The 14,063-nt window shown below is 43.6% G+C and overlaps 1 protein-coding gene across 3 annotated transcripts in view; it reads left to right on the plus strand.

Moving 5' to 3' along the window:
* The first annotated feature begins 3,040 nt into the window (after positions 1-3,040).
* Pcdh10 (protocadherin 10) overlaps positions 3,041-14,063 on the plus strand; it is a 56,698-nt gene continuing 45,675 nt past the window's right edge. For 2 of the 3 annotated variants that reach the window (XM_028764279.1, XM_028764268.1), the window contains exons 1-3: positions 3,041-6,516; positions 8,125-8,183; positions 8,694-8,800. In XM_028764279.1, coding sequence (XP_028620112.1) covers positions 3,886-6,516; positions 8,125-8,183; positions 8,694-8,800 — 2,797 coding nt within the window. In that variant the 5' untranslated portion in view covers positions 3,041-3,885. The remainder of the gene's footprint in view (positions 6,517-8,124; positions 8,184-8,693; positions 8,801-14,063) is intronic. The other variant, XM_028764260.1, reaches the window with a different exon arrangement.

Genomic DNA, 14,063 nt, shown 5'->3' on the forward strand with positions numbered 1-14,063 from the left:
ATGGGGGAGAAAGATTACAAGCATTTGCTTCCCGTCCTCAGTAAGGCAGAGCCCAGGGATAAAGTCCGCTGTGCTTCAAAGAAGCAGCTCCCTTCCCAGACTGAAGAAGGGCAAACAGGGAAAGATGAGGAAGAGGTGGAGGGAGAAAAGTATCTGCCTAATTGCTGCTACAACAGAAAACATACATGTTTAGTTCAAAAGACAGTTTGAAAGAAAAATTTAAGAAATGTTTTTGAGTTCAAGATCACAGGATTCGTTTCTTTCAAAGACTTTATTTTAATGCCCACCTGCAAATGTTGGATGTGAACAAACTGCTCTTGCAATCGTCCTTGGCTCGAGCTTTCTCAGGGAGGGCAGAGGGCCTAGATCGCTTTTTATTTGGCTAGGGAGACCCCATTGTCACCCCTATAGTCCAGGGGATGGAGCCTCAGAAACTAAAAAGTCAGCGAGGCGAGACCGGTGGAGAAGCCTGGCTTTGCGTTGGTGGCCTGGACTCCGGCCTCTGAGACCTGCAGAATCCAGCAGAACCCCCAACAGACAAACCCTACAAAGGCAGAAGGCGGGCTCCACAGCAAAATTATTTCACTTGCCCTATGCTGCTTTCGCCGCTAGGAGACGCCTGTAACCCACGTTTCTGGAGAAGGTTCCCATTCAAACACAGCTGCCACCATTTAAAAAAAAAAAAAAGCGGCTCAAGTGTTACAGTGGATGCACTGATTATTTACAGGGAAATCTGGCCATCTCTTCACGTTCTCATCTCCACCTCGGCAAGCTCCGTGGCTTTCCGCAAACGCCCTAAGTCAGCTCAAACTTCAAGCTCCTTTCCAGACACAAACCCTCTCCGCCAGCACATCTGCACTGTCATTCCGCAGCATGTCTCTCACACGAAAACATGCAGGCACACAAGTGTTCCGTTCGTACAAATAAACACATTAAAGCATTAGTGTCGTGTTTTATTTTTTTTAAATGCCCGGGGTTTCTGATGAGTCAGCTTGAGGAGCAAGAAAAATTGCATTTTAATACTGTAGATCTGAAGGGAGGGGGAGGGGCGGGAAGAACAGATGGTCACAGTATATTAATATTCGGATACACGATGATCCCCTTTTCATTGATCCACAGGTCCTTTTTCTGCTCTGCCGCTTTATTCTCCGCCACAGACGTGACGCTAAAATCATTTTAAACTGCAGCGGTTTGAGCTTGGTTTTGGCGGATGGTCAATTCACTGCAGCTGGAAAAGGCTTAGCCATGTATGCTGGCTCCTTTTCCACCTATCCTGTTAAAGGTAGAACCCATCTCTCAGCAAGAGGCAAGTAGTAAGGGTAGGGGAACAGGCCGTTAGACACGGACTCTCCGGAGTGGTCAGAGCATGCTTCGCTGTCAATCACGCGTGGGGACCTGCACTCCTGTTTTTCCAGAAGGCACTGTAGCATACCTTGCGGGCGCGGGGGGCGGGGGGCTGGGAAGGAGTATGGGAGGAGGAACTATTCTTTCCCTCCGGTTGCAGTGGCGTTACTCCTGGGTCATTCATTACCAGGAAGCCTCTTGGGAGTCATTCTAGTCTTTGACTTAAAGGGCTCCGCCGAAAATAAACAACCCATTCCTTGCGGGCAGCACGTTGATTAGTATTAAAACGTATTCTTCGATATTTATCCTTGAAGAATGGGCATTCAGCGCCTCTCTCCTAGCAATGAAGAGTTGTTCCCGCCGCCTTATAACTTCACGGGAACTGGGCTTGTGGATGTACCTCAGAAGTGGATACCCGTGGCTAATCAGGCGCGCGGTTCAGAATCCCGGGACTGCTCCCCAGGGATTCGCACCGAGCTGAGCTTGTGGCCAGCAAGGACGAGGGCCGGCAACAGGAATGTGCACTCATGCCGGTGGATTCCCGCAGCGGTGCACACTCCATCCCTCTGTGCTTGTGCACCGCACGGCTCATCGCCCCGCCCGGCCTCGCGACCACCCCACGGTCATTCTCCAGAGAGCTGTCCCCAGGCTGGCCATGTACCTTCCCACACCCCCTCTAGTATGGAGGCGGGGATGGATCGCCAGTTGTAAAATAAAAATAAATAATTAAAACAGAAATCAGGCAAAATAAAATAAAAGCCCGCGCTCTCCCCTGCTGCCTGGCGCGGGGCCAGGCGAGGCGCAGGGATATTTGCTAGCGCCTCGCAGTGATGGGTGGTGCTGGCTCCCGTACCCTAGAGTGGGTTTGACGGTGTCGATGGCGGGCTCCCATGCAAAAACTACAAACAAGCTCCCAATCCTTGACTGGAGTACTCACAGTTCGAAGAAGCAATGTCTCCAAACGAGTTAATTTTAAGCAAGCATTTTGTGGGTAGACATTTGGTGGGTAGACATTCAACCATCTGCCCGTCTATAGGAGCTGTCGCCCCAAGTCCCTTGGTCTGAATCCCTCCGCTTTAGGGGGATTCACCTCCGCACTCCCATTTCAGACTGGTCTGTCCTTCCCGCAACGCCCCTTCGGACCCTCTTACTCTGATTGACACATGCCATTTTATGGCCGCATTTAAACTGTCCGCGCGCATCTCTGCCAGAGTCCCTTGCCTTTTGTAACCCCTGCTGACTACCGGCCCCAGGGCAACTTTCCCCTCTTCTTGGTGATTTCTTTCCACGATCAGCAGGAGGGAAAACACCTTAAAGGAAAAAAGAATGTTAACGTCACTGGAAACCCCGCTCCTTGGAGAGGCTTCCGCAGCTGTTGCTATTATGTTTTCGTATTTGCTGATGCAAACAGGGGAACCTCTCTTATTCCCTGCCCATTACCTGCGGCTGGGGACTGGGAACTTTCCGCGGCAGAGTCCCCAGCAAGCGCCTCGGGACCTGCGGGCTGTTCTTGCTCTCACACTCACACTCACTCGGGCAGCCAAGGCGAGAGTTCTGCCCCGCCCCGCCTGGCTGCCGCGTGACGTAAGTACTTGACGGCCACTTTAGCCAACAAACAGTCGCTCGGTGGGTGGTGCTCCTCGGCGATTGGTTGGCAGAATGAGGGCGCTGCGCAAAAACAGAGAAGCCGAGCGCTCGGAGCTCAGAAACTGCCAGCCGAGATCACAAGCATTGGGGCTGAAACAGGAGGCAGGATGGACTGAGAGGAAAAGAGGCAGGTTAGAGGGAGAGAGCCTTGCAAAGGGAACAGCAGAAAAGGAATCGCTGGTTGTGTTCACAGCAGAGCGAGAGCTAGTGGAGTTGAGGACAGACATGAGACTATGAAAGCCAAGAAATGCAAAGAGAGGCAGAGGGAAGAAAATGACAAGAGGAACGTCCATCCGGAGAAATGAAGAGAATGAAAGTTTTATGCTGCAGAACGGCTCCGTGTTTTTCCGGCACAAAATTCTCTCGCTGTCTTTAAGCTCGCTCGCGTTTGCCAGCCGTTGATATCAAGAGGCATGTTCAGTGGTGCCGGCAGCATCTCCTCTTCCTTCTTTTCCTCTTCATCTTCCTCCTCCTCTTCTTCTTCCTCCTCCACATTCTCCTCCCATCAGCAAGAAGACAAACCTAGGACAGTCTTGAAATACCGAAATTTCCTCCTTGGGATTTGCCAGCGCCGCGTTGCGCCAACACTGTCGGAATAAAGGAGGCTGACTATTGTATGATTGTTATTTTATTAATTGGTCAGTGGGAAGATTACGGCTGAGCATAAGGGACATCTGTCACCCTTTCTGCGCTAAGATTGAAAAATGAGGCTGGATTCGGAGACGCTCTAAAATGAAGCAAAGGGAATAACAATTTTAAGACAGCCATCAGAAGCCCCCCCCCCACGCAGCACACTTTTATTTATTTTTTTAGATTATTATTTTTTTGGTGGTTGGGGGGAGGTGATCGTGTGGCTGGCTGGCTTCGGGGGAGCTGCTTCCTTTCCTTTTGGAAATGATTGTGCTGTTATTCTTTGCCTTGCTCTGGATGGTGGACGGAGTCTTTTCCCAGCTTCATTATACTGTGCAGGAGGAGCAGGAACATGGCACTTTCGTGGGGAATATTGCTGAAGACCTGGGCTTGGACATTACAAAACTTTCAGCTCGCAGGTTTCAAACGGTGGCCAACTCACGGACCCCTTACTTGGACCTCAATCTGGAGACCGGGGTTCTGTACGTAAACGAAAAGATAGATCGCGAGCAGATCTGTAAGCAGAGTCCCTCTTGTGTCCTGCACCTGGAGGTCTTTCTGGAGAACCCGCTGGAGCTGTTCCGAGTGGAGATCGAAGTGCTGGACATCAATGACAACCCTCCCTCATTCCCAGAGCCCGACCTGACAGTGGAGATCTCAGAGAGCGCCACACCAGGCACCCGCTTTCCTTTGGAGAGCGCCTTCGACCCAGATGTGGGAACCAACTCCTTGCGAGACTACGAGATAACCCCAAATAGCTACTTCTCGCTAGACGTACAGACCCAGGGAGATGGCAACCGATTCGCCGAGCTGGTCCTGGAGAAGCCACTGGACCGAGAACAGCAAGCGGTGCACCGCTACGTGCTGACCGCGGTGGACGGGGGAGGAGGGGGAGGAGGAGGGGAAGGAGGGGGAGGCGGTGGGGGAGCCGGCCTGCCCCCCCAGCAGCAGCGTACTGGCACGGCCTTACTCACCATCCGAGTGCTCGACTCTAACGACAATGTGCCCGCGTTTGACCAACCCGTCTACACTGTTTCCCTACCAGAGAATTCTCCCCCTGGCACCCTAGTGATCCAGCTTAATGCCACCGACCCTGATGAAGGCCAGAACGGCGAGGTCGTGTACTCATTCAGTAGTCACATTTCGCCCAGGGCTCGGGAGCTCTTCGGACTGTCGCCGCGCACCGGCCGGCTGGAGGTGAGCGGCGAGCTGGACTATGAAGAGAGCCCAGTGTACCAGGTGTATGTCCAAGCCAAGGACTTAGGTCCCAATGCCGTGCCTGCGCACTGCAAGGTTCTGGTGAGAGTGCTGGATGCCAATGACAACGCACCAGAGATCAGCTTCAGCACAGTGAAAGAGGCGGTGAGCGAGGGTGCGGCCCCTGGCACGGTGGTGGCTCTGTTCAGCGTGACCGATCGGGACTCTGAGGAGAATGGGCAGGTGCAGTGTGAGCTGCTGGGAGACGTGCCGTTCCGCCTGAAGTCTTCCTTCAAGAATTACTACACTATCGTGACCGAAGCCCCCTTGGACCGAGAGGCTGGGGACTCTTACACTCTGACCGTGGTGGCCCGCGACCGGGGCGAACCTTCACTCTCCACCAGTAAGTCGATCCAGGTTCAAGTGTCAGATGTGAATGACAATGCGCCGCGCTTCAGCCAGCCTGTCTACGACGTGTATGTGACAGAAAATAATGTGCCGGGTGCCTACATTTACGCCGTGAGCGCCACAGACCGCGACGAAGGGGCCAATGCAAAATTAACCTACTCTATCCTAGAGTGCCAGATCCAGGGAATGAGCGTCTTCACCTACGTGTCCATCAACTCAGACAACGGATACTTGTACGCCCTGAGATCCTTCGACTATGAGCAGATCAAGGACTTCAGCTTTCAAGTGGAAGCCCGCGACGCCGGCAGTCCCCAGGCGCTGGCTGGCAACGCCACGGTCAACATACTGATAGTGGATCAGAATGACAACGCCCCCGCCATCGTGGCGCCCCTTCCGGGGCGCAACGGGACTCCAGCCCGCGAGGTGCTACCGCGCTCGGCCGAACCCGGCTACCTGCTCACTCGTGTGGCCGCAGTGGACGCGGACGACGGCGAGAACGCCAGGCTCACCTACAGTATAGTGCGGGGCAACGAAATGAACCTATTCCGACTGGACTGGCGCACCGGAGAGCTCCGCACCGCGCGCCGTGTCCCAGCCAAGCGCGACCCCCAGCGGCCTTATGAGCTGGTGATCGAGGTGCGCGACCACGGGCAGCCTCCCCTGTCCTCCACAGCCACCCTGGTGGTTCAGCTGGTGGATGGAGCGGTGGAGCCCCTGGGCGGGGGCGGGGACCGAAGCGGAGGGTCCGGGGAACACCTGCGCCCCAGCCGCTCTGGCGGAGGAGAAACTTCACTAGACCTCACACTCATCCTCATCATCGCACTGGGTTCGGTGTCCTTCATCTTCCTGCTGGCCATGATCGTATTGGCCGTGCGCTGTCAAAAAGAGAAAAAACTCAACATCTACACGTGTCTCGCGAGTGATTGCTGCCTCTGCTGCTGCTGCTGCGGCAACGGGAACTCCACCTGCTGCGGCCGCCAAGCCAGAGCGCGCAAGAAGAAACTCAGCAAGTCAGATATCATGTTGGTGCAGAGCGCCAATGTCCCTAGCAACCCGGCCCAGGTGCCCGTAGAGGAGTCCGGAGGCTTCGGTTCCCATCACCACAACCAGAACTATTGCTATCAGGTCTGCCTTACCCCGGAGTCCGCCAAGACCGACCTGATGTTTCTGAAACCCTGCAGCCCTTCTCGGAGTACAGACGCTGAGCACAATCCCTGTGGAGCCATCGTCACCGGGTACAGCGATCAGCAACCAGACATCATTTCCAACGGAAGCATTTTGTCCAACGAGGTAAGACTGAAGCGAAAGAACCACCATCTCTCATCTCCTCCATCAGAAAGCCTCCTTTAACCCGGCCCTGCATCTCTTCTGGTGCACTGTGTATCTTAAGGTGTTAGCGTGTTTGTGTGGCTGTGCAAAGGGGAGGATGGGGGGGTCACCTTTTCTCACCTCTTGTTGTGAAACCTAACTTCCGTGTTGTTCCTGACTGCGCTCCACCCCTTTAATTTTATTTTCATCCTCCCTCACCCCTTGCTTCTTTGCAACCTCAAAGCTTCCTCCTCCCTCTATTATATTTAAGGTCCTACCTTCTTTGAAACCTGGGGGAAATATATGAGAAAAAGCTCGGAGAGAGAGGGAAGTGTGGGGGAGGGGCCTATCACTGACAAAGGTCTTTTTCTCTCTGCATCTGTCCCAGGCATTAATAAAGTTGGTTCAATTTTGGTTGGTTTATCGTTGTTTTCAGTCGCGTGTACCGGTGAGCGATAGATTGTTTAACTTTATATGGTTGCCTAAATTGGATTGCATGTTTAGTGATCAGTTCCTTCTCTGAAAAAAAAAAAAGAAAAAGAAAAAAAAAAGAAAACAGAAACAGAAAAAAAAAAAAAACCACAACGTTCAAGTCAATTCTGCTCTGGACAGCTTTAACACAATCTTTTGAAGTCGAATGCCCACACAGTGTGAATTTGAATGAAGTTCCTTTGGCACAGAACCCTGTAAGAGTAAACTAACTGAAAGCTTGAACAATTGTCCTAAAATATCAGTTCAGTAAAAATTACTTCTTTGCCACTTTTTTTTTTATTTTAAGGAATTGCCTACTGTTGGCTTCTTCATCAAAGAATTTGGCTTGTCAATTCCAGTTTCTTTTTAAAAGATAGAGACATAGTGGCAAAGTTGGAGGCTGGGGAGTGGGGAGAGCTATGTAAAACAAAGTTTGGACTGAGAAGGTGTATGGGCTTTGGGGAGCCTGCAGAGGGTCTCTGGAGGGAAGTTGGGGCAGGGTTATGACAGTCCCTCTTGGCATCTCTTTATTTTGAGTCTCAGATATAACTTATTGACATTCATGAATATTTGTATAGCTCACTTGTATCCTAAGTACCTTTCGAAAATAAACAACAAAATAATTCGAGAAAATATCCAAACTTTTTCTTATTGAGCGTGCTGTTTTTTCTTGTGTCCATCCGTATCCATTTAAACACACTGTAGACTATTGTAAGACAAGATGCAGACTACAATTAGGGTAATTTTATGATAATAACAATAACAATAGTTTATTAAGCCTAGGTATGAGGGGTTTGTTTGTTTTGTTTTTTTGCATACTCTTTTTAAATAAGACATATTTATTATGGGCCAAAGTGTCTGTTTGTTTTTGTTTTTGTTTTGTTTTGTTTAACCATTACACCTGAATTAAAAAAAATCTAGATTCATATGTCTCTACACATTTCTCCTGATCCTAGCCAAAAATCAACAGGCTGCGGTCTTATGAAAATCTTAAAATTTGTTCAAATATGCACAATATATACATGTGCTTAAATCCAATATAGTTCTTATTCTCAGAACCAGGATGGTCATTACACCCTCTGAATTTTAGTGCTCTTTATTTATTTATTTTTTTCCTAGAATAAACACCAGCGGGCAGAGCTCAGCTATCTAGTTGACAGACCTCGCCGAGTTAACAGGTATGAAATATTTTCAATCCCTAGTTTTCTGTGTGAACAGTTACTTACCTAGTATAAGGAGGAAGTAGGTGTGTTGTTTCATAGGAAAAGACATAATGTATAAAGCATTTTAAACTGAGGCAAGGCATGTCTACTGTATATAATTTATTTATCTCTCTCTACTGTTGGCTATACAATATGCTTTCATTTATATAAAAATTACAAAATACTTTGCTAGCTTCCATGACTTATCTACATACACATTCATATATATCTTATTTAAAAAGGCCTATACATGCACTTAGCTCCAGTCATAGACTAATGTTCAAACTTCACGTTTCATGTTGCAATTGACTGTGAAGGCTCCATTTTTAGGGAGTTATATTTAAGTAGTAAAAATGAGCTTCATGTGGAAGTTCCAAGAGTCTGCAGCACACATCAGTGACCATGTGGTGGCAGAAGAATGTTTTCTGTGTTTCTTCACCTTTTTTTTTTTTTTAAATTCTAACATTCTCCTCTTTATGTTTCTAGTTCTGCATTCCAGGAAGCTGACATAGTAAGCTCTAAGGACAGTGGCCATGGAGACAGTGAACAGGGAGACAGTGATCATGATGTCACCAACCGTGGCCAGTCAGCTGGTAAGTGTGATCAAAGAGCAATCTAAATACCCATTATGTTGCTGTTTATTTAAATACATCTCCAATGGATGATGGGTTAGGTGATGGTCTGTCTTCTATTGGTCATTGTACGCTGAAAAGAAGGTTGTGAAAGTGTTACATCTCTTTGGAGTGTTGAGGTTCGGAGTTGACCAGTGGCCCATGACTGGGCCCTAGAATCTAAACACTGCATTCCAGAGAAACATATTTTTCATACAAAAGCATCACTTAAGAAGTGGGTGATGTTAAAAGTCGCAAATGGGCTGAAAGTCTAGTTTCTAGTCCTGGGTCTCTGGGCTTCAGAATATTAGTAATAGACATTTGATAATTAATGTTGTCAAAGCATCAAATATCAGTTTGTTCTTTAAGGATGTGTAAGATCTAATAATAATTACCAATACTAAAAGAAAGTATAAGACGTAAACTATCTACCTTAAGATGAAATAAAATTGCTTGCTTTTTTCTGCTTCCATTTGGATTTCACCCATGAAAGATGTTTGCTGAATTCTGTCTTTTTAACTCTATGTTTACTTGAAACACAAGGAAATGGGAAAGCCTGAGAAATTCTTGAAACATCTGAAAATGTACATCACTGGGTTACCTCTGGGTGACACCTATTTCTCTTGAGACTTGACTTTGATTTTATTCCATAAAATGCTGGAGTTTTAATTTTCAAGGTACTATTAGTCCTTGAAAGTATTCATTCCTTAACACACTTGGTAGCCCTGGGAATGGTGCCAAGGCACTGTGTCAAAGGGCAGCACACACCCAGTAGGGCCTGGCAGCAGTGGATGCTACAAGCTTCTCAGTTGGCTAATGTGTGCTCTATCTGTGGCTGCTTAGTCTTGGGAAACCCAGGCAGGAGGAAAGGGAAAAAAAGGCTGCTCAAGGGTCTCTTTATATTGCTGCAAGTCATTAATATGCAGACCTAATGAGACTTGAGAACTGCCAAGAATCCCCGGAGGTCCCTGCCCCTTGCGGGCCTTCACGCTAAGTGAACAGAGCATCTATTTAGTGTCTGGGATCCTGACAACAAACCAGATCTTGCCAGCAGTTTATATGTGAGTACAAAGTCCCTTTCATGTTTGCCCTATATGTGGTATATGATTTATTGTTATCATTTTAAAACTGTACATTTAGAACTATTGGTTTCTATTTCTGCAAGTTTCTAATTTAACCCCAGCCTCTTACAACAAAAGGTTTGGCATAAGAAAACTGCTACATGTTTCTTTGCATACATTTTCTTTCCCACCCACTCCCTTTTGTGGTTTTCTTTCATTTTCTTTAAGTAGCACCCCAGTCCCAGTGAGCATTTTAGTCAGCTAGTCACTTAGAAATACAAAGTGAGCCTAATAATCTATGCAAAGGAAAGGAATGAATAAAAGTTCTCAAGAAGGGCTAGATTTGTTACACAGATTTTCCTGGTAGCCTGTCTTCAGGAGAGCTATTTTATTTCACAGCACAGTGTTGCTATTTTGTTAATGATTCTTCCAAAGAATTTGGGATTTTAGAGAATTTTAAGGACCATTAAAATGCTAAAATGTGTTCTGCAACACGTTTTAAATAGTCAAGGCAGTGTTTAGTTTTCATCATCTAAGTGCTGAACTTTTTGCCCCCATATCTAAGTTGTTAAATGTGTAAAACTGATATAGAATTACCACTCCATTTATGCAGCTCAGTGGTAACATGGTAGACACAATGCACTGGGCACAATAATTGCTGTTTTGCAGTTGTAAGAAAGCACTTACAGTAAGAAGTAATTGTACCTTTGTGTTGAATTGATCAGTTGTAATATGCTTAATTTTATAGTAAGAAGTATTCTGAGTCTTTTGAAAGTAAAAATCTGAATACATAAAATTAAAATGTCTTTTACTAAGTGATGTTTTGCAACCTATATTACTGTTTTATATTATAAGCCTCACAGTAAGTAGCAGAAATATTTCAGAAGTCAAAGTAATTTTTAAAAAAAATATGATTTATTTTTATGTAAAGACAACTTATGGTGATCTTCCAAATTTTCAAAATTAGCTAATTAAGCAAATGTCACTAAGCATGTTATGAGAAAATATAAAAGGAATGGAGGAGTGAAAGTGGAAAGATTAAAGATCCCGAATTTTCACTTGAGCTTGTGTTTCTTCCCAATGCACAATGTGGCCTACTGTTTCACCTGTTCAAATTGACTAACTCTTTTTTATTTGTTCATTTTTTTCTATGATAACCTTACCTTATACTTATGTATCTGCACATAAAATCTGTCTTTTCCTGAATTGTTTTCATTTGTGGTCCTTTATTTTTCCCCTTCTTGCTTTTCTGCTATCTAAGCCTGCAGCAGTCCCAAACCTTCACAGAAAAGCTGCAGACAAGAAGGCAGCTGCAGAGAGTCACATGAGCTTTCTCAGTTGGCCACTGCACCTGGCTCCGTGCACAAAATTATTGGGCTTGACCACTGCTCTGTGGCACTTTGCTTTCTATAGCCTTGTCAAGGTGCTTTCCGTTTTTTTCAGTGTACTATTGATGTATCGGTAAGATATGGCAGAGGTCCAGGAAGATGTGGTGAAGCCCTGTAAAAGCCATCACAAGAGGGAAAACTGATTAACCACAGCTAAAGGGCTAAAAAGTAGATTTAAATTTTTTTCAAGCTTCTTTAGTAAGTCAGTATATTAAAACATTTAATTTTCTATGTTAGAATAAGGGTATAACATCTTAGTTATAAGATTTTAAATATTATTAATATCATTGAGGTGTATTTGTACAAATCTATTTAGTTGTACGAAACTGGTCTTCATTAAATGTCTAGGCTATGAAAATACTATAAGTTATAAATTTCTTATCATGCCTATCTCTTTCAAAAGATATGCTTAATGGACAATTCTAGATAATTTAGTCACTTTTAACAACTAAAAATTGCCATCTTAAAATATAAGATGTTTATTCATCATGCATGGCAAACTACTGAATATAAATTTAAAAATAAATAACTTAAATGATCAGTATTTTAAAGATAATAGATAAAATATATCATGTACTTTATTAAACCATTGGAAAATAACAACATCTGCCAGAGAATTATTAATTTTCATTTACTACAGATATCTTTTCTTAATTTCAGTAAGATGTCAGATGTTGGCAAATAAAGCTTTGACTTATGAATAAAGGGAATTCATTCCAATTGTTTACAAAAATCTGTTCAAGTTTCTGATGAATCTATGAGATATACTCTGATAATGTGAGGATTCTTATAATTGGGAAATATATAGAAGACAATATACTGAAAGAAGATGGAAAAAGCTATACATGCTGTGAATGACACTAGGGTGGGATAGAACTTTGATGTGCATTTTTTATTTATTGATGTGAGTTGCAATGATGAATACATGACCCTGGCATGCTCATGTAACTGTAGTTAATATCTATAAAATACTTTACGATACTTAGAAAGATGTCTAGAAATTTTCTCCTAAATGAAGTTTGTTTTCTTCAATTTCATTTTATCACACGTACTGAAGGTTTGATTAGAAAAAGTATCATTTTGAAAGGAACACATATTGGATACATTTCTAATTTTCTTAAGCATAACAGTTCTCAGCAGGACCATCTACTGCTACAGACTAAAATACAAATATGTATATCTTAAAGTTTATCTGAGTCTATCTTTGTAAATCAGGCAGTCTCTTATATCAGCTGTCATAATTGCAAAATAGCTTATTCCTGAGGACTGGAAGGAAATGATTGGAAATAATGATTGCAAGTAAAATCACATATTTTTAGACATTTAGCATTTGTCCTCAATAGTATTTGAATACTGAATAGTAAACAAATACTGAGCAATATTTTAAAAACTTGACCTGTGTTTTTCATGTCTGTATAAATAAAATAGGTTTGTTTGTATATGCACTTCATAGAGAAAATAATAAGTTAAATTCACTAAAATTTGGGCCTCCAGTCTGAGACACAAAACTAGTAAGAACAATGTGGATGCCCAGATTTACATCACAGGTACTGTAACTGGCTATCTGTGATATGGTCACATTTTCAAAAAAAGTTAAATGCTTTTCTATGTAATTAAAGTTACAGGGTCAGTGTGACTATTGATAAATGATAAATGAACGCTGTTTGTCACCTACCAGCTCCCCTGCGTGAGGACCCTTAATGGGATACATTTATTTCATTCTCAAACTATTTATCTAAATGACAAATGAAAAAGTCAATTTTCTATTAATTTCTCTGTTGCTTATTTGAAGTTTATTGATTATTATGTGGTTTTCATTTTCATTTCTGTATCTGATTTTTCCTCATGAGAAATAGATCCACTCATTTTGTGGATAAAACTGGTGAAATACTCAGGCCCTATTCAAGAGACCTCACCTTCCATTGCAGTTATGTATAAAGATGTGTAATATTGCCCAAAACATTTCACATTGTTGGTTTATAAATTTACCTAAAACATTGCTTAAAATTTTTTCTCTTATTGAGTGACACTGCTTTCACCAAGCTTTCAATGTTTCTTAATTTTTGTCAATAACATGCAGTGTGTACTTTTTGTACATTCTCAGTTCATACAAATTTTTATATAATCTGAGGAAATTTTAACCAACCTCTAGGAATTAGTAGATATAGAAAAAAAATACCTATTTGCAAGGTGAAAAACATGTACAATTTCATATACAATTATATATAAAAGGAATTTCTACCAAATATCTTCTGGTATCATTAAGAATTATCACTGACAGTTTATTACTAAGATGATAGTAACCTGAATGAATACTGGACATGAATCTACACACACAAAAAAATAAATGATAAAAGAACATTGCAAGTCATGTAACAGCTTCCCTGTGTGAGGACCCTTAATGGGATACGTTTATTTCATTCTCAAACTATTTATCTAAATGACAAATGAAAAAGTCTGTTTATATACGTTTGGATGTATTTGCCCATTTAAAATGATATGCACCAGTTATATGAAAAAAGAATGTTATTAATTGGAAAATGTTGCATTAGTGCCTATCTTTCCTTGATCCAATATAATAATTGTAAATTAACTTTTTGAACTAAAATTTTATCAATTATCCAATTTATTATCTAATATTTATTTTGTTTTTGAAACTTTTATCTTCTCCCTTCTCCACTCCTTTATTTCCCTTTAAAAAAAAAAAAGCAGACCTCTCAGCAATTCCACTCAATGTGGCCGAACAAGATATGATCCAGGTGAGCACAAAGCCTCATATTATGGCTGAATGAGGCA

This window comes from Grammomys surdaster, unplaced genomic scaffold (genome assembly GCF_004785775.1).
Source record: "Grammomys surdaster isolate TR1022 unplaced genomic scaffold, NIH_TR_1.0 62, whole genome shotgun sequence".
Classification (NCBI taxonomy): domain Eukaryota; kingdom Metazoa; phylum Chordata; class Mammalia; order Rodentia; family Muridae; genus Grammomys; species Grammomys surdaster.